At 45.1% G+C, this 20,826-nt stretch overlaps 1 protein-coding gene across 5 annotated transcripts in view; it reads left to right on the top strand.

Annotated features, from left to right (window-relative positions):
• BEND2 (BEN domain containing 2) overlaps positions 1-11,198 on the top strand; it is a 354,255-nt gene extending 343,057 nt beyond the window's left edge. For all 5 annotated transcript variants that reach the window (XM_085622663.1, XM_085622661.1, XM_085622664.1 and 2 more), the window contains one exon: positions 10,717-11,198. In XM_085622663.1, coding sequence (XP_085478789.1) covers positions 10,717-10,949 — 233 coding nt within the window. In that variant the 3' untranslated portion in view covers positions 10,950-11,198. The remainder of the gene's footprint in view (positions 1-10,716) is intronic.
• The last annotated feature ends 9,628 nt before the right edge of the window (positions 11,199-20,826 follow it).

The following is a 20,826-nucleotide window of genomic DNA, read 5'->3' as shown; positions in this document are numbered from 1 at the left end:
CTGCCTTTCATCTTAACGAGTCTGTTGAACTACCAGTTTTTTTCCCTCAACCAGACTCAGTGGCAGAAAGGGCTCTTCCCATGCTAGCTGTTAAAAGAGCACTACTCTATTACATTGAACAAACTAAGTACTTTAGAAAAACGAAACCATTTTTCATTGCTTTTTCCCCACCTCATAAAGGCAATCCCATTTCAAAAGCAAGCATTGCACGGTGAATTGTTAAGTGCATCCAAATATGTTACCTTAAAGCCAAACGTACATTAACAATTCCCCCTAGGGGTCATTCTATGCACAAACTACGGGCTTCTATGGCATTCTTAGGGAACATTCCCTTAGATGACATCTGCAAAGCTGCAACTTGGTCTACACCGCACACATTTACAAAACACTAATGTGTAGATGTGCAAGCAAAACAACAAGCTAGTGTGGGCCAGGCTGTCTTAAGAACACTCTTTCAAACCACTGCAACAGATACAGGTTAGCCACCGCAGCAAACAAAACTGCTGTATAGTCTATGCACAGTATATGATCTACAGTTCATATGCCTCGAACGGAAAATACTACTTACCAGTATGCATCTGTTCTTGGCATGTAAAGCTGTAGATTCATATACGCCCACCCGCCTCCCCGGGTACCTTTATCTGTTGCAGTGATATCTTGCTTAGATACATCACAAATGGACATCTCTTTCTATTTCTTACTAACTCCATCAACACCCTTTATGGCGAAAAAAATCTGGGGATGGAGTCGATGTCCATGCGCACTATCATCGTAAAGAGGAGTCACCTATCTCGTGACTGCAAAGACTTCTTCGAATAAAAACAAACTGCAAACATCCAAGCCCAACACCATATGGCAATCTATTCACAGTATATGAATCTACAGCTCTACATGCCAAGACAAGATGCATACTGGTAAGTGGCATTTTCCTCCTCTTCTGTTGCCTTTTTTTCTTTTTCTCGCTTAAATGACCTTCTACTGACACATGCAGCCAACAGTTGTTCCATAGCATCCATCCTTCTGTGAGTCTGTTATTTAGCTTTCTTCCCTTAAATAGCTCAAATGATCTTCCCATAGTGGCATGGGGGGGGGGGCATTCTGTAGTTTAGAACTGTTTCTTCTTCCGCCTCCAAATTTACACCATTCACTCTAGCCGATTGAAATCCATCCCTGAGGGTCCTATTAAATGTTTCCACTACCCTGTTGCACTGTGGGTGATGCAAAGCACAATAATTTTCCAAGAAAGGTTTCTACGTCTCTAGGACACAGATGCAACCCGTTGTCCATCAAATTACTTTTCTGCAATCCTTCATGCCTGAAAACTTCCTCCAAAAACATTATGACCCTACATAATAGATCGATCTATACTGCCAATAGGGTATAGCGCTTCCTCTGCATAGGAGCCCCACAATGTTCAATGCTACCTCTTTCCAAGGTTGATTAGTGTGGAATGGCATTTAGCATGGGAAGCACCAAAGGCTTAAGGTTCTTGCCACTCCAAGTATAACTGCCATATTCTCTGATAATTCTTTCCATATCACGATCTAAGCTACCATAATCCAAGCATAATCTTTCCCTGAACTTTGTCTCCCCTAGATGTCTCTCAAGGGCCACATATGCAAGACTCAAATTCCATGCCTTAGGAGGTATCAACCTGATTCCTCTGAACAATAAATCCCCTTCCTCTTCAAGTCAATCTGTGGCTAACCAATATGTTTTGATGCCCTTGTTAAGAAATGTCTTCCTGAGCCAGCCTCACTATATAAGCTGTGTACTTCAACCAGAATTCTATCTCTAGCCAGCTCCTCTTTTAACTTATCCTCAGTAACCACTCCCTATATTACCAAACAAACACTCTTCATCCCTCTCTACGGCCCCATTGCACTCCTCATTGATTCTCAGCCGCGTTAGGCTCTTCATTGGTTATAACCCGCAATAGACAATCTGTAGCACATTTCTTCTTGTGAGGGATGTATTCTACCTCGAAAGTGTATTCCTGAAGGTCAATCGGTCATTTCTTAATCCTTTCCGAAACTCAGCTGAGACCTCAGCACAATGAAAGTGGGAAAGGGCAGTTGAGGGCATTGAGGGTAAATAGCAAATATTTTTTTAAAACGTACCTCTCGCTGCCATGCCGCCGACGGCCGCCTCGGTTTTTCACTCCTCTAGGAAGGCACAGGCTGTCCAGCCAATCCGGATGCTGCTCTCATACTTTGAAAACAGCTCCAGGATTGGTCTGAGTGGCCTGGTCTACCGCTCAGACACTGCCTCGGAGCCTGCGACTTTTCTCCAACCCAGCTGTGAACACAGCCGGTTGGAGAAATAGAAATGCGCATGTCTGTTTGGCCAGCCTAAGACGGCCAGCCAAACTTATATGCACATTTCTAAATGCTTTCGTTTCTTTAACTTTCTCATCAACCTGTCACAGAACAGCACCTACATCCCTTAAATTCGTATCAGTCACTACTACAGTGCTCCCACCAAAACAAAGGCTAGTAAACAGACCACCAGTTCTCAATAAATCTACCAATGGCTGTAAGAGTCAATAACTCCTTCTTATGTGCTGGATGACTCTCTACAGAAGGCACTAATCCTTTTTTGGTTTTCTGTGATCCGGTGCCCCAAGTAATCAAAATATGTCTTGCCAAACAAACATTTATCTGCTCTAAGAGTAAAGCCAAGTTTCTTAAACCTTCCTATAATGGCATTGACCCACTTGTCGTGTTCTGTCCACATCTCACCATATATCCGAGCTTTGTCCTGAAAGAACCTGACCCCCAGTAGATCACGCAACATCAAACCCCAGCCCCCTGGAACATCGATGTCACCAATACTTGACCTAATGGCATCCTGACAAACTTTAAATGCCCCCATTGGTGTTATGAATGCAGTTAGCTCTTCTCATGCAAGCAAATCTGGTGCGATTGCTGACAGAAGATCAAGAGTCCTGAGATCATGTACATCATTTCCTGTATATCTGTGAGGGAAAGGTTATCAACCACTACCATTCTGTTAAGAGCTTGAAGTCAACTCACAATTGTATCTCACCACTTGCCTTTTTGACCACAACAATAGGTGTGAAACCCTCTATTTTCTCTACAGGCTCAATCACATTATTACCGCACAATCATTCCAATTATATTTTCACTTCTTCACAAACCTCTATGGGAAATGTTCTCATTCTCGAGACAACAGGTCTAGCACCATCTTTGATTCTTATTTTATATATGTGCCCCTTTAGACATTCATACTCTTTCTTAAATGTTGTTTCAAAGTCCATACTGCTCTCATTCACCACATACACTTGTGCCTGCGGTTCGGGGTTGGGGTTGAAAAATACCTCCAACTCCTTCTGGTGTGGACACCATATGGTTCAATCGCCTTCACACAACAAATAATTTGCTTTGGATAAATCTTCCTTAAAACTGCATGGAAGCCCTGAAGAGCCCGTTTATTTTAGTCTCCTGGCCTACCTACTCCCTAGACATATATCCATTTTACTCAACTTGTGCTTACGAGCAAACAAAGCATCAAACACGCCTTCAGATGATGAGCCCAACATCATCTCTACTTCTATGTCTTTGATCAACATCTGATCTGATGAATTTCCGTTCCAGCTCTGTCCCAACTGCCAAAAAGCTTCCTAACAAACCTCACACATTTCTCCGTTTCCGCTCCTCTCATGCACTCCTACAGCACTATATATAGTGCCCCTTTCTGCCACATTTATTGCACATTAGCTTTGCAGCAGGACAGATTTTACTCTTTGGCGTAGTACCTATCCTACCTTATCATTAAGAGCATTCCTCGAAGGCACCATTACATTTCACCTGTTCTCAGTTGCCTTGTTTTCCTGATCCCACCACATTAATTTCTATGACCCTTTATGGCTTCTGATCTGTCCCACACATCTCGTCATGAGTTCAATACCTTCAGCTACAATAAGTACTTCGCCCAGCAGAGGCTCGTCCTTTATCTTTAATTCTTCTCAAGCGTAATGTATACTGCAGTGTAGTAAATATTGATCTCCTATCTGCCTGATTCTGTATCGTCAGCATGAGGCAGGTGCTGCCTAAAACGACTGAAGCCAGGTCAGGTGAGGAATTGTGTGTAATTTTTGTCACAGTGACACAAAGTGAAGGACACCTAATATAGGAAGTTCCTAGGAGGCCAGTACCAAATGTTGGATAGTGGGATAAATAGTGATTTTTTAACCAACAGAATTCCAGTTAGGGCATATAAGTTGATTATTGGATGCTGCAGTGTCAATATCAGTGTTGACTAAATATTTAAACTAGTACCTCCTTACCTCTGGCCTGTGGAATTGATTGATTACAGGCATACCTAAGAAACCTAACAATTGTGCTTTGCAGGGACTACATTTTACCATTTTGTGCAAAGTGACAGGCACACTTGTTTCCATTCTGTGCTTGCTCTATACTGGTAAAAAGCCTCCTGTCTTGTCACATCATTTTGACTTGAATGTATTATGTGTTTAGGTAACTATTTACACCCTCTTTAGCATTGTATACTGTTACCACTAAACACTGTTCAAACCTGAGGCACTCCCAACACATATACATATTCTATTTGTGCATTAGAGAATTTTGTGCGATAGGTTTGTGCTGTATGGGTTGTTGCATCTATTACTTTAAGCTTAGGGCAATTAGGCGGTGCCCGATGGGCTGGTCTGACAGATTAGTGTGTGGGCAGTTTTTTGGCTGACTTGGGCCTATTTTATGGTCTGTTGGGCCTTTTTGTACTATTGATTTCTCTTCATGTTTATTGTGCACTGTATGTACATATATTGTACTTGTTAGAATGGTGATAAATAGTATGGTAATCTTGGCAGTCATAACGTAGAATAAGTTGAATAATATTACTATTTCTGACATTGTACATCTCAAATCCCTATTCTCTCTCTTAGATTAGTCTAGTCTCTACCTAACATCTACATATATGTTATCAACCACATGGTTATTATGCTGATTAAATTGTTATTAGAATTCCATAACTAGTTATATGACAAGCCATATAAGTGCCCCACGTATTTCAGAAAGCCATCCAGCCTGCTATCCGAATAGCAGTCCTTCAGCATACCTCTCAACAATCGGTCCTTCTGTCCACCTCACCCAAATCCTTGGTTCTCTTCATAACTTCTCTTCCAATCCTTCTCAGTGGAGAGGGGAGGGGAAACTCCTGGACATCTCATCAGCTCCTTGTATCATCACTCCGGAACGCTATCCATGCCTCTGTTGCAGAAGCTCATGGAAGTCAGGCAAATGTTACCATTTTATTTTCTTCCTAGCCTGATTTATGCTAGTCTGGATAGCCTACAGCTGTAATCATTGCACAACGTCCTGTAGCTTTCAGCTAGCACACAGTTTCACTTATCGGTTTTGTTAGTGCGACTAATGTCACTTACAACTCTGGTAATAGGTTCTAAACATAATATGGCACCATGCACACATGCAGCAAGTTGTGATTCTTTGTTCCTACAGCCTTAACATGCTATTGTGCAGGTCATCAAATGTAATAGCTCACATTTATGCATGAAATTTTAGGTTTTGAAGAGGTTTGGGGAATCACAACCAGAATTGTGTTTCAAAAACTTCATCATGTAAAAAATTATCATAAGCAAAAATATTGAGATTACAGGGAATTAAAGATGGTTAACTTAATACATATGTATAAGCACACACATTTGTGTGTGTGTGTGTGTGTATGTATATATATATTTTCACTGAAAAAACGATAGGTTTTAGGGAAAGTTATAGTTAGTTGGACATTTCACTCGTACAAAACCTTAGAAATTCCCCCGTTATAGTTAGTTCAGCTAACTATAACTCACGCCCTGCAATGCACTGCTGATGACGTCACATATTACATCACTCATGACATGGTCAGTGACATCACTGATGACATCACTGATGAAATCTCAAATGACATCACTGATGACATCATCCATGTGATAATTTGACGCATCTTCTCACACCCTAATATAACCTTTGATACACCCACTCTAAATTACAGACTTCCGTTCTCAAAACCATAGACACTCCAACACCAATAACTACATACCCACTCACTGATTCTTAGGTTTACACACACATCCACTCACTCACCCGTACAGTCACTCATACTTATGGTCACTCAGTACAGGACTATCATATGCACTCATACACCTATATAGAAACTCACACACCGCCACTCATCCATAGAGGTACTCACAAACCTAGTCAGTCATGCAAATAATTAATCACACTGCCATTTACTCACCTATGCAGTTATACACACACCAGCTCACTTACTCATATAAATACTAGCACATACGTACGCTCTTATACAATCACTGATACAAGCACAGACTCATCCATACAGCCACTCTCACAATCACACACTCTCACTTCCAGCCATTTATATCCTCCAACACACATATATACTGCCTCTCACATATGTAGTTACTCACACATATACAACTGAGATATACATTCACTCACTAACACACCCATACATACACTCACCCACCCATACAGTCATCACAGATGCACTCTTGAAACCATGCACCCAGTGAATCACCCACGCACACATCTATGTACAGAGTCACACACACCCCACCCACACTAACACTCAGGCACCCATACAGATACTCAGACAACCAATCAATAACCCATATAGACACTCATGTAGCTATTCGCAAACCCATGCAGCTGCTTACACACCAACAGACAGACGGATACAGACATTTACACAGTTTACTCACTAACCCATGCATTCTATAAGATAAGTTTAATCACTACCTTATAGAGTCATTCACGCACCTACTAAATCATCTGTTCAGACACTTATACACCCACTCATTCTTCAATACGCCTTTCTCTATATATATTAAACATATTTAAACTTTACAGAAACACACAGTCATTGGATGATGTCATCAGTGATGTCATTTGAGATGTCATCAGTGATGTCACTGCCCATGTCATGAGTGATGTAATATGTGACGTCATCAGCAGTGCATTTCTGGGGCGTGAGTTATAGTTAGCTGAACTAACTGTAACGGGGGAATTTCTAAGGTGTTGTACGAGTGAAATGTCCAACTAACTATAACTTTCCCTAAAACCTATGTTTTTTCAGTGAATTTCAAAGGTTTTTTAAATGCTAAATTCTAACTATAACGTGCCTGAAACCTATGGTTTTTTCAGTGAATTTCAAAGGTTTTTTAAATGTTAGTTTCTAACTATGCCTACAGAGGTAGGACATGTGATGAAAGAAGAAACAACGCACAGAAAGAAAAAAAAGAAATGCAGAAAGAAACAACAGAAGTCCACAAAGACGAAGAAAAGTGCAGGAAGAAGAAGAGATGTGCAGAAAGAACCAACAGAAGAGCAGAAAGTCCTCCTGTGCCCACCACTTTTTCAGATGGGTACTGGTGGTAACTGACTCTGACTAACCAGGCCTAGATCCAGTGCTATGCTAAAAGACACTTAGAATACAGTGAAAACACCTACATACACTAGGGAACACTATGCATTGGGGTACCCCTGTGATTAGCATGACCTCCTCTGTAAGACCCTAGTACATAATAGGGTAGGGGGATTAAAACTACCTCTTAAAGCGTGCCACGGGGCGCGTTTGCACACTGGTGAATGGAGGGGGGGGGCCTGAGGTGACGTGTTCAAACACGCCCTGTGGCCATTTTAAGTTGGGGGATAAAGTCCCCTTGAATCCTGAGGGTCCCTGGGGTCCAACTAGCCCACCAGGTACTTCCAGTAAGCGCCACAGAGCTGCGTTGCAGAGAGGTGTAAAAAGGGGCATGGTCTGGACCACCTCTCTGCTACGCGGCGCAGTGGCGCTTACTGGAAGCATCTGGTGGGCTAGTTGGCCCCCAGGGGCCCTCAGGATTGAAGGGGAATTAATTCCCCAACTTAAAACGTGCCACAGGGCGTGTTTGCACACGTCACCTCAGGCCCCGTCCCCTCCCTTCACCACTGTGTAAACACGCCCTGTGGCCGTTTTAAGTTGGGAGATTAAGTCCCCTTGAATCCTGAGGGTCCCTGGGGTCCAACTAGCCCACTAGGTACCTCCAGTAAGCGCCACAGAGGTGTAAAAAGGGGCATGGCCTGGACCACCTCTCTGCAACGCAGGCCTGTGGGGCTTACTGGAGGTACCTGGTGACCTAGTTGGCCCCCAGGGGCCCTCAGGATTAAAGGGGACTTAATTCTCCAACCTAAAACGCGCCACAGAGCGTGTTTGCACACGTCACCTCAGGCCCCGCCCCCTCCCTTCACCACTGGGCAAAAGCACTCCGTGGCACGTTTTAAGTTGGGGGATTAAGTCCTATTGAATCCAGAGAGTCCCTGGGTCCAACTAGCCCACCATGTACCTCCAGTGAGCACCACAGAGCTGCGTTGCAGAGAGGTGGTCCGAGGCCATGCCCAATTTTACACCTCTCTGCAATGCTACTCTGTTGCACTTACTGGACATACCTGGTGGGTTAGTTGGCCCCCAGGGACCCTCAGTATTCAAGGGGACTTAATTCCCCAACATAAAACACGCCACAGGGCGCGTTTCCACACTTGTGGCATCAGGCCACGCCCCCTCCCTGCACCACTGCGCAAACGCACCCCCTGGTGCGTTGTAAATTGGGGAATTAAGTCCCCTTGAGTCCTGAGGGTCCCCGGGGGCCAACTAGCCCACCACTTACCTCCAGTAAGCGCCACAGAGATGCGTTGCAGAGTGGTGTAAAAAGGGGCATGGCCTGGACCACCTCTCTGCAACGCAGCGCAGTGGCGCTTACTGGAGGTAAGTGGTTGGCTAGTTGGCCCCCAGGGACCCTCAGGATTGAAGAGGAATTAATTCCCCAACTTAAAACGCGCCACAGGGTGTGTTTGCACACATATCACCTCAGGCCCCGCCCCCTCCCTTCACCACTGTGCAAACGCACCCAATGGCGCGTTTTGAGTTGGGGGATAAAGTCACCTTGAATCCTGAGGGTCCCTGGGGTCCAACTATCCCACGAGGTACCTCCAGTAAGCGCCACAGAGCTGCGTTGCAGAGAGGTGTAAAAAGGGGCGTGGCCTCTGAACACCTCTCTGCAACACAGCTCCCTGGCGCATACTGGAGGTACCTGGTGGGCTAGTTGGCCCTCAGGGACCCTCAGTATTCAAGGGTAATTAATTCCCCGACTTACAACTTACCAGGGAGCGCGTTTGCACAGTGGTGAAGGAAGGGTGCGGGTCCTGAGGTGACATGTGTGCAAACACGCCCTGTGGCTTGTTTTAAGTTGGGGAATTAAAATGGCTGTCATCAAATCTTTCTTTATGTGGTGTCAGCCAATCACATCAATCTCAAAGTCCTTTGGCTCCACAAACCCTCTGTGGCGTGAAATATCTATATTTTTAACTTTAATTTCTCAAACTACCAAACAGAATTACATCAAATCACAAAAAAACATGCTTTCTTGACCAAATTTGTTTTGGGACTCCCCTTTTTGATTGCCCCTCCCCCGATTGACTGATCACCCTGGAAATTTCCAGGAAGGAGCTGAGGTAGATTAACAGTTTTTTGTATTTGAAAACCACTGGGGGGATTATATCTATATGTTTAACAAAAATAAGATAAACGGAACAAAATTAAAGAAGACAACTCTATAAATGAGGCATACTGCCATTGACAAGAAAATAAATCTTGATCACGAGCAACCGTTAAAAAAGAAACAGAATTTTGTTTTAAAACTGTAGATGAATTACTTTGAAATGTATCTCCTGGTATTAATATCAAAGTAAAGTCAAAGTATTTATTTGGAGCTGTTTCAACATTTGAACTTTCATATGCAAATATCCTCATGGAATTTTCAGCTAGAAGTAGTGCTTAATTTGTGCAGTTTGAGGGCTCAGGCTCTCATTTTGGGGACCAACACTTATTTTGCAACGTCAGGCTTTAACCAGAGTAAGATGAAATAAGGCAGAAAAGAAAGAAATAAAGTGGAAGAGAAAGACAGGAAAATGTTGACAAACAGAGAAAGCAGGAATGAAAAAGAACCTGTAAGAACGAGATAAAGAACGAGATAAAGAAAAAAGGTTTAGAGCGGTGGGAGAAAGAGCCTAGAGGTGCATCAAGGCTAGGGAGCCTTGATATTCTGCAGACCGGGCATTTGGCAGCACCGGTGGTGGGTACCTAAGACCCATTTTTGGCCCCAGTACCTTTTTTTTTTTTTTTTCTTTTTTTCTACAAATGCAGCGCTAGTGGACAGAGGCAAGCCCATTGAGAATCAAAAGCAGTGGGCTGCTTTCTAGATTCCAAGCTGTTGTGAATTCACATATAAAAGGCATAGAACATGGGGAAAACCGCTGAGTTGAATTGTGAGAACTATCTTAAGACATCATACTGTCATAAACCCACCGCAGCAGAAGTTCTCCTTTTTTCTTAGCAATTACAGGAATAAGTGCAAAATACAAGTACTAGCGAAAGAGTCCATGTTCGGTAGGATGGCTGCGCACACTGTGAATCCAGCCACTTACCTTAGCGTTAGATAATCAGAGTTTCTGGTCCTGTAACTAATTGGTAGAAAGATGGAGTATCCCTGTGTTTACAACCATCACGATGAATGTCTATTGTTAGGACTATACACCTTACAAGATCACAGTGTAATGTAAATTTTATGCTACCGCTGTACATTGCTTTGTCAACGATTTTCCTATTTCTTATTTATAGATTTTCTACAAGAGAACTACCCTTCATTTCATCTAAATGAATCTGGGTTTGACTGGAAAGCATGTGTTGCTGCTATAAACAGTACCATCCGCAGTCTCAGGCACGACCACAAGAAGGCGTCAGTAAACCCTAGGAAATCAGTCCAGGTCCAAGCACCATGTGAAACAGGTGCCTCACAGAAGCCACCTCCGGTATCACCATACAACAGTGACACCATAACTCTAATGGACTAAGCACAACTGAGAAAATATGAATTTTAAAATGGGTTTCCTGTGGTGTCAGGCAGTACTTTTTGGGCGCATTGCAGACTGCTGGATGATATTATTGTGATATTTTAAATCATGGAAATCATTTCAACAAGACACATCACCATAACTAATGAAATGTTTGTTTGTTCCACAATCTTGCAGTTTTTCAACCTTGATTTTGGTGCAATGTAATTCCTTGGGTCATGTTTTTACTAAAAGTCCTCTCGAAGATGACTCTCCTTGTCTATTTGTAATACTTGTAGAATTTTAAGCTTCCCTTTTGGGCGTTTAAAAGTTTTCAGAGGCTATGCACCGGGAAATTCACTAACATTATATGGATAGGAAACACAAATTTGGTCAGTCCAGGTAATGCATAAATCTGATCATCTGGATTTTAAAGCCAGTATCTAAAACCTTGCAGCTATTTTCAAATATATCAGATGTTTCAGAGTTGGCTGATTGCAGATTTTGTGAGGGACAGCTATACGTCATTTGTGATGGACCACTGAGCCTCTAAGGGTTCCTTAGAGTACTACAACTCTCTTCCAAATTAGTCGCAAGTGGATGGAAATGTTCTTCCCACTGTAATGTTGTGTGGTGTTATCATACAAGACTAACAATGTTTAACTTCAGGCATGTCAGAAGCTTTTGTGGAGTCAGGAAGCAGAAAATGTTGCTGGTCCCGCTTTGATCACTGATCCAATGAGTAGCTCCTAAAATTCAGGAAACATGTACACTAGGGAAGCGGAAACCCACTATTTGGCACCTCCTAGTGGTGGTTCCAAGTTAGCTGTGTCACAAAGGAGCACGTAAGGCCTGCTTTATGTAATGTAAATAAATACATGTAGCAGGAGAGTGGACCCCCAAAAATTGCCGACCCGGCCTAAAGGGCCCTGCTACTCTCCTTTAGTGACTGTCCTGCTTTATTTAAGCATTCATGGTTGTTTCAAGAAACCTTTTATGAGGAAACCCTACAACGTGATGATCACAGAGGGAAAATGGTTCAGCTGCAGCTTCTAGCTATCACAGTTCTGAACATCGCTTTCCATAATGACTAAGGGGAGGCTGCATGTGGACCTAGAGCAGCAGCTCTGCATGCCCACAGGTGCCTGTCAGTTCTCAGAGTGTGGGTGGAAAGGCTTGGCAGCTGAGTGAGGCAAACAGCAAAGAGGGCCATCTCTTTACAAACACGACACTGTGAATAAGACTTTCTCAGCTGCAGTTTGAGATTCAGCCAAAGTCCAGTTTGCGAACCAGATAAACTCAAATAAATTGTTGGGAGTAAAGATGCTTGTTACCAAGGCAATAACATTTGTTTGGGTAAAACATGCTCAAAATAGTGAGAAACTACTTGAAAGAGACTACATTTGGTCGTAAAGTATTTGTATTTATTGAGCAATCGGGTAGCTATTTTGAAAGAAGAGCTCTACAGAGGAACAGGTTACATATTGGGTGGATAACAAAGAGAATGAGATGGTGTATTGACACTGAGTGGTTAATATAAGGATAAATGTAATAATATGCAAAGACTTTGAATGAAGACATAAGCACGTTCAGAGCTATATGCATACTCATGTTATCTAGGGGCCAGCACTCTCTTTAAATATAGTTTGTGTGATTTTAGTTTCTGTGGATGAACTGCAAAGTAACAGTTATCATTTAGGCCTCGCCACCTGTGCAGAGTGTATTTCAGTCAATCAAAATTGGATAGAGTGTGATGTCATGATGCTAAGGAATCCCTCTTGCTCATTAACAATTGATAGGGCATCCTGCCACACAACCAGTTAAACCGATGGGTGGTTGGGTTGGCTCTTTCTTGACATGCATCTCCACATGAATTAGGCAGTAAAAAACATATATACTAGACATAGCTGTTACAAGAAATTCAGGCATTTTCAGATCAGAGATCCAGATAGGATCGGGTGGTAGAGCATTGCAACAATTTTTATATTTGCCATATCAACGAAAGAAATAGGTAGAGTAGAAGCTATTCGAACTGCATCTAGAAGTCTTGCAATCTGAGCACTAAAGTTTACATACACTTCATAAATTGTAAGCCACCCCATTGACTGCTGGCTGAGGCACGGTTTAGAGACTTACATTTATTTATAAGTTGTGCCAAAGATGTTTTTTGTCTACAGTAATATGTTACCTCCTCTTCATTATGAGCATCTGTGAAAAATCTGTTACCCATGTTTAAAATAATTGTTAGTAAATCTTTTTATATATATCACTGTGCTAGATGTATGTGCCTTATAGCACAGTCAATGGTGGCATTGTCACTCAGCTCAATTGTACTCCTTTTATCATGCTCCTAATTATAATAGCCTTAGTGGCTTCTTATGAGCTGGACTCTTGGCCTCAAGTGAATGTGTTAGTGTACTGAGCTACCACATTGGACTAATGGAGTGTGCACTATTTAATCTCATGGAATGTAAAAATGATGGCATTCCCATCCCTGAGCTCAACAAGCTCCCCTTTACATAAGAAAAGAACCTCGAGCCTTCCTGTTCTAAGCTTACTCTCATGGCTGTGCTCGCCATTTTAGTTCTCCACAATTGGATATTTTATATATACTTATGCTTGAACCATACCCCGTTGTGAGCTGGGTAGTCCTTGGTAAAAACAAAACTGCACTAAATAACGTTAAAATAGCCGTAGGCCCACAAAAGCCTGTGCCTAGTATCACATCTACCGTCTTTTAAATAACACAAACTTCAGATAATAATGTGGAAGTGCTGAGCTCTCTGCTGCTTCTAATTTTTTTTTAAAAAAACACCCCACCGAGGACAACTCAGTCAACAGCGATCACCTTAGCAACTGCTTTAAAATCATCTTCTACAAGAGATCACTGACCGAATATCTGAAACTAAAATATTGTGTGGACAGAATATCGTATCAAAAATATCAAGGACCAAAATATTGAGACAGGTAGTGCAAAAAGGTAAGTAAAGAATTATCATTCTTGACTCCACATCGATGTACCTTGAAGATATATATATTGTCAAGGTACATATATGTGGAGTTACATATAGTTAAACTTTGCTTACCTTTAGAAAGTTACCTTCACAATATTGTTGTCCTCGATATTGTGTCCCACGATATTTTTGTTCTGATATTCTGTCTAACCAACTCTTCAAGCCTGCTGCTGATCTCTTATGCTTAAATGACACAGAAGCGCAGGTTCTGTGGAGTTTTTTATGTGTTTTCCCATCGCCTTCCAAAGTTTCTGCATAACCACCTGCACATATATTGGAATCCGAACTGGAAAGAGACTTATCTGGCCAGGAACAGCCTACAGTCTGACAAAACTTGATACACAATATATCGCAGACTGTGTGTCCACAGGAGAACAGTACAGTCTTTCTCCAAATGAAGACTCAAGGGGTACTTAAGATGATCATGAAGAATATGATGAATGTCATAAAGGCAATGAATGACTGTAGGAAGGTGGATATCTGACTATGGTTACCCCCAAATTTTTGCCTAGTGTCTAGCTGGTTTTTCGACTTAGTTGGCCTGAGATCCTGCTATTCAGGATCTCAGCCTGGCTGTTCTCTCTTTAAAAATGGACTCCATGTACCCTAGGTACATACCCAATTGGTTGGATCACCCTGTCAGCCCCTGTACCAGTGTACACTAGGTACCCAGGGCATTGGTGTACCCAAGGCCTGCCAAGGGCTGCAGCATGTATTATGCCACCCCAGGCTTGGCCTAACAATCTGACACAACTGGCTGATCACTCAGCTGGGGTAAGTTGGTGTAATCACCTCTTACTTAGGTGTAGTATACCTATACCTAACCTTAAATGGGACACCTGGTAACCTATAAGTCACTCCTATGGCAGGCCTTAACAATCCTGAAGGCAGAGTGCTTGGTTCCATGTGAGATGGTGCTCTGGCATGAGCTGAGCCTGTCTGCAGTGGTCGGAACAACTTCCTTCTACTGTTTCCAGATATCGTCATACCATATACTCTTAAGTGCATTATGAACCTCGCGGTTAAATGCTATCTTTGGTTTGGCTTTATCAAAACATGTCGAGTAAGGTGTCATACGAATTGGAATACTAACCCCTCGCCAATTCTGGCGACGGGGTTAGCATTCCACCCTTCTAGAGGGACACGACATGTACAGTGCCTGAAACCCGGGTAAAATCAGACATAGCCTCAGCTCCACAAAATGGATGCTGCCACCACAGACACAAGTCTGCCCTCCTGCTGCTGGGAGTCCTTCCAGCTTGGGAGGTGTGGACAAAGGGTTTCCTGCCAGGGGAGGTGCGTGCACCACCCCAGACAGGATTTTGTGTATTGGTCAGGTAGGGCTTGAAAGAAACCAGACATGCCTGTGGCTCACAAGGAGCCTCGGTGCATATGCCAGTTCAAACCGGTCCTGGGGCACACCAGTCCCGGGCCTGGGGCGAGCTGGACAAAGGATTGGGGGTGTAACCACCCCCCTTCCTGGTCCCACCCATAGGGAGGGACCTAGCAGGTAGTCCGGCCCCTAGAATCCGAATAAAGGTAGGAGCTGTGTCCTAAGACTTCAGACCTCCTGGAATCAACTTGAAACTAAGAAGAAGACGGGAACTTCGACATTCTGCTGCACAGAAGACTGAAGAAAATCTCCCCTGTGGTCAGGGAGTGACCACCTTGCTAACGCAAGCACCATCCAGCGCATCAACGTCTGCTTTGCCGCCGCCTCCCGCCGGAGCCCGAGCCCAGAGACTGACAAGACCTGGACCTCCAGACCTCTCACCGCCCGATCCACAGTCCCTGAGAAGAAGAGACCCGTGGAGGCACCGAGACACGTGGAGCCAGCCATCTTGGAATTACTACGACAAGCTGACAAGTGCAACAACCGAGGCTCCCTCCAAGTTGTGCTTTGGGTCCTGAGAAGCCCAACCCTCGAGCAGCATCTGCACCAAAGGTGAGCCCTCCAGCATCTCCACGATCTGCGTGGGGCCCTTCTGCATTTTGCCACTCGACGCGCCTAACCGGTTGCTGGCCCGCTGGCTAGTGGCCATCTTGGCGACGAAATCTACGACAAACACCGCTGGTCTGGTTGCTCCAGACTGGCCCTTGCTCCCCTCCAAAGGAGCAATCCCTCTGACCTTGCTGGTCAGAACCAACAGCTGATTTCCGAATCCTCCTGCAATTGCTTTTGCCAAGGCTTGTTTGCTTCGATCAAGTCGCCGACACCGCCGACAGCGAGAGCCTGCGTGGGACAGCTCGTGAGCCGGCTCCTGGACGTCGTCGACCTTCAGGGACCACGTGGCTGCGGAGACAAGCTACCCCTCATCACCTGTTTGCACCCGACATCGCCTGGTACCCACCTGGTGCCACGCTGGTCACTGGCTAGTGACTGTGAACACTGTCCCCTCTGCTTACAGGTCTTCAACATCTCCGATCCACTCTTGGATCCACTGCATCTCTCCCGGACCGACCGCCTGCAGCATCTTTGCCTTCAAGCTCCACGGAACAGATAGAAGAAACCCGACGCACTTCGAGGCCTATGCACCCGCTTCCTGTGGGTGAGGTAAAGCTGGCACACCGGTGCCCAAGTGTAGTATTACATCTCTAGTGCCTGTGTTCCAAATCTTAAGTTCCTAGTCAACCCGGAAGATCTCCTTTGCAGTAACTTTGTACTTTTTACGCACCCATTGAAACCTATGGGAGCACGCGTGTGACTATTTGCTCTGCACACGCCACCCGTGGACCTCCTGGTCACTAACTGACGTTAGCTCCTTGTAGGCCCAGCGATTCTAGAGGCCCTAGGCCTTTTCCCTTTTCTGTTCGTGGTACTTATACCACTATTTTAGTATATGGTTTGAGTGGCCACCAGGGCCTATCCATATAACGTGCAACTTCTGTGTATTCTGTGATAATCTTGTTTGACGATTTGTGCTCCTGTGCTCATAAAGAGACTAGGGGTTACTTTGAGAAATAAATATATATATATTTTGAATATATATCTGTGTGGTGTCCTTTCATTGGTATAAAAGGGGGTTACTATTGGTAAAACAGCCTGCTTAACACGCTTCACGAGTTTAGCCTCAAAGACTGCTTAGCCTACGCTACCACTAGGGCAGCTAGTCCGAAAAGGTTGACTTACAACCACACCATAAGGGTTGCTTGGCATGGTACAAGGTGGTCACTTTAACTAGTGAGCATCATATACCAGGCCAACTTCTCACATTGGTGAGCAGCGGTTGGATTTGAGCTTGCTGTGTTTTACCATTGTAATCTCTTGGTTACCAATTGAAAGATCACATAGGTACCTGTAGGTACATATAAAACAAGATTAGATATACATAAGTTCTACTGAACTTAGTTGTTGTAGAGCAAAGGGAGTAGCACACCCTGACTACAACTACTAGATAGGTTTAGTAGGTAAACCCAAGTGTAGGTAGATTGCAACACATCCACCCACACTTAAGAGCAATGGCCGGGGCAGAGGGGTCCACTGTACCCATCTCTGTTGAGAGTGACCCCCAGAGGGCACCATCCAGCTTTGCTACCCTTAATCAGAATGAGCTCAGGCATTTGGCAACTCTTAGAGGCCTTAAACAGCCCAAGAACCCAAACTCTGCTGAGCTCAGAGAGCTCTTACAGAATGATGAGAATCAGAGAGCACTCAAGAAAGCTTCCCAGTTAGCCCCCTTAGGGACAGGAACAGGAGGCCCCCCTTCTAAAGATGCCACTGAAGTACCCCTTCCCAATAGTCACCCCTTAGATGGGATGCCTACCACAGAGGATGAGAGTGAAAAGGATACTGACAGTAGTGAGGATGAAGGGAGAACTAGCCCAGTGCCAAGTGTTATACTTGGCCCAGCTAAACCAAGGCTATTGGGGACTGACAGTGTGTTCAACCCACTGGATCTCCCCAGTGGACTTAACACAGGGCTGGGAAGGCAAAGGAATCGCTCAGGTGACTCCAATGCTTCCCATGGCTCTAGAGGCTCTCAAGGTCACTCCAGGAGAAGGATGACCACCCCTCAGAGGAGGGAACATGAGGCCAAGATGCAAGAAGCCCAGCTGAGGATCAGGAAGCAGGAGCTAGAAGTAGCCCTGATGGAAGAAAAACTGAGCAAGGCTAGGCAGCATAGAGAGAGTGGGTCTATACCCACTGGTGGCAGCAATGTCCCTAGGGACAAAGATAGGGTCTTTGACAATAGGAACCTGTCCAAGATTGTGCCCCCCTACAAAAGTGGGGATGACATCCACAAATGGATGACTGCTCTTGAGAGAGCCTGCAAAGTGCAGCAGGTTCCTGAAGACCAGTGGGCAGCAATCTTATGGCTCTCCTTTGAGGGGAGAGGCAGAGATAGACTCCTCACTGTTAGAGAAGAGGATGTCAGAAATTACAGAGTCCTGAAGAGTGTCCTAGTTGATGGGTTAGGCTTAACCACTGAACAGTACAGGTTAATGTTCAGAGACACCCAGAAGACACAGACTCAGGACTGGTCTGAATATGTGGAATGTGCCACTAAGGCTTTGGAGGGTTGGTTGCTGGGAAGTAAGGTGTCTGATTATACAGGATTGTACAATTTGATGATGAGAGAGCAGATTTTAAGTAATTGTCAAAACCAGCTTCTCCATCAACACCTGGTAGACTCAGATTTGACCTCTCCCCAAGAATTGGGAAAGAGGGCAGATAAATGGGTCAGGACCAGGATCAGGCCTAAAAACCAGGGTGGTGACCAAAAGAAAGATACCACCAAGCCTCAAGAGAAGGGTGGGGATAAAGAAAAAGAGAAACCTTCCTCAGGGCCCCAAAACTCCACACAGGGTGGTGGGTCCCAAGCTCCCTCCTCTACCACAGCTAAAAAGCCCTACTGCCATGAGTGTAAAACTCCTGGGCATTGGAAAACTGACAGCGGTTGCCCAAGGGCTAAAAACAAAACTGTTCCTCCAATTACTCCTGTCACACCACCTATTACTGTCAGCAGTAATCCCCCAGGTGGTGGGAGTGCCCCCAAAAATTTGGGTGGGTTTACTTGGGGAACACAGGGGGACCCTGGCTTAGCCAATTCCCCTGCAGCAGATACTCTTGTCTGTGATGGTGGCATGGGGTTTGCCAACTTCACTGCCTGTCCCAACACTTTGGGTAGGTACAGACAGGAGCCCTACATCAATGGTACAAAAGCTGAGGCCTACAGAGACACTGGAGCTAGCATCACAATGGTGGCCCATTGGCTAGTTCCCTCTGAGCAGCTTTTGCCTGGTTTCTCCTACCAGGTGACCAACATTGATGGCAAACAGAACAGTCATCCCATGGCAGAGGTATGTCTCAGCTGGGGAGGTGTCACTGGCCCTAAAAGGGTGGCAGTGTCCCCAACCTTGCCTGTAGACTGCTTACTGGGGAATGACTTAGAACTCTCAGCTTGGGCTGGAGTTGAACAAGACACCCATTCTAAAATGGTAGGCCTGTCACAAAAGGGTAGGGGGGTTGTGCCATTCACAACCCCTGTCCAAATAGATTTCCTCCCTGAAAAGGTTGGAAGGGCAGTGGTAGCCACAGCCCAGGCACAGACAGACTTCCCTGTAGAGACTGGCAGAGCTGTGACAGTCACAGCTCAAACACAAACTGAGTGCCCCCCTGAAAAGGTTGGCAAGGCTGTAATGGTCTCAGCCTATACTCAGACTGACATAGGTGTAGTGAAGCCTGAAACAATGGATCACTCCACACAAACTGAGAGTAGTGGGGAGGAAGAAAAGTCTCCCTCTCCCCAGACATTAGGAAAAGGTCAGCCTCCTCAGGGATCTGACCTCACCCCTTGTGAAGGAACTGCCCCAGAGGTAGCCAGGCCTGGCCTGGCAGAGCCTCTGATGTCAGTGGCCCCTTCCAAGGTGGGACCCAGTCTGGTGCAGGTAGCCTGCCTCTCTCTACCCTGCCTCAGTCAGCCCAGGGCTGCAGAGGTCAGGGAGGCCAGTGGACCCCCAGAGGGCCCCTGTCCACAAGAACCCCCCCATCAAAAGAATGAGGATTGCCTGGCTAGTAGCCCTAGTCAGGTGATGGGTAAAAACATTCCTGAGGGATCTCCTTTACAGGTAGTTAGGGACCTCCCCCAGAGGGGTCTGATGGGCACAGGCAAACCTGGGACCTTAGGGCCCCAAACCTGACCTGTCCCTCCAGTAAGCCCACAAAAGGGACCCAGCCTCCAGCTTTAGGTAGCCAGAGGCTGACCCTGAGAGCACAGTGCAACTCAGTTAAGGAAAGAAAGGCATCCATGGTGGAGGGGGATTGGAGGAAGCTGAGGCCTCACTTTGAGGACACTCACTTCAGTACTCCATCTCAACACCAGCCTTTTACTTTGCCAAGACACACCAAAGGTAGAGATTCCCTATGGTGGAGACCCTCTGATACCCTTAGGGTGAGGGATTGCTTAGTGGACCATGAGACAGGGGGTAACCATGCCAGTGCTGGTTCCTCCTTATATGGCCACTTGGGCAATATAGGCTTACCTGGTCAAGGTCAGCCTTATCTCCCTTCGTTTGGGGGGGGGTTGTGTAGGAAGGTGGATATCTGACTATGGTTACCCCCAAATTTTTGCCTAGTGTCTAGCTGGTTTTTCGACTTAGTTGGCCTGAGATCCTGCTATTCAGGATCTCAGCCTGGCTGTTCTCTCTTTAAAAATGGACTCCATGTTCCCTAGGTACATACCCAATTGGTTGGATCACCCTGTCAGCCCCTGTACCAGTGTACACTAGGTACCCAGGGCATTGGTGTACCCAAGGCCTGCCAAGGGCTGCAGCATGTATTATGCCACCCCAGGCTTGGCCTAACAATCTGACACAACTGGCTGATCACTCAGCTGGGGTAAGTTGGTGTAATCACCTCTTACTTAGGTGTAGTATACCTATAC

The sequence above is a fragment of the Triturus cristatus genome, chromosome 8 (assembly GCF_964204655.1).
Source record: "Triturus cristatus chromosome 8, aTriCri1.1, whole genome shotgun sequence".
Lineage (NCBI taxonomy): Eukaryota > Metazoa > Chordata > Amphibia > Caudata > Salamandridae > Triturus > Triturus cristatus.
Note: the sequence above shows the minus strand (reverse complement) of the source record. Positions and strands in the feature narration are given on the sequence as shown.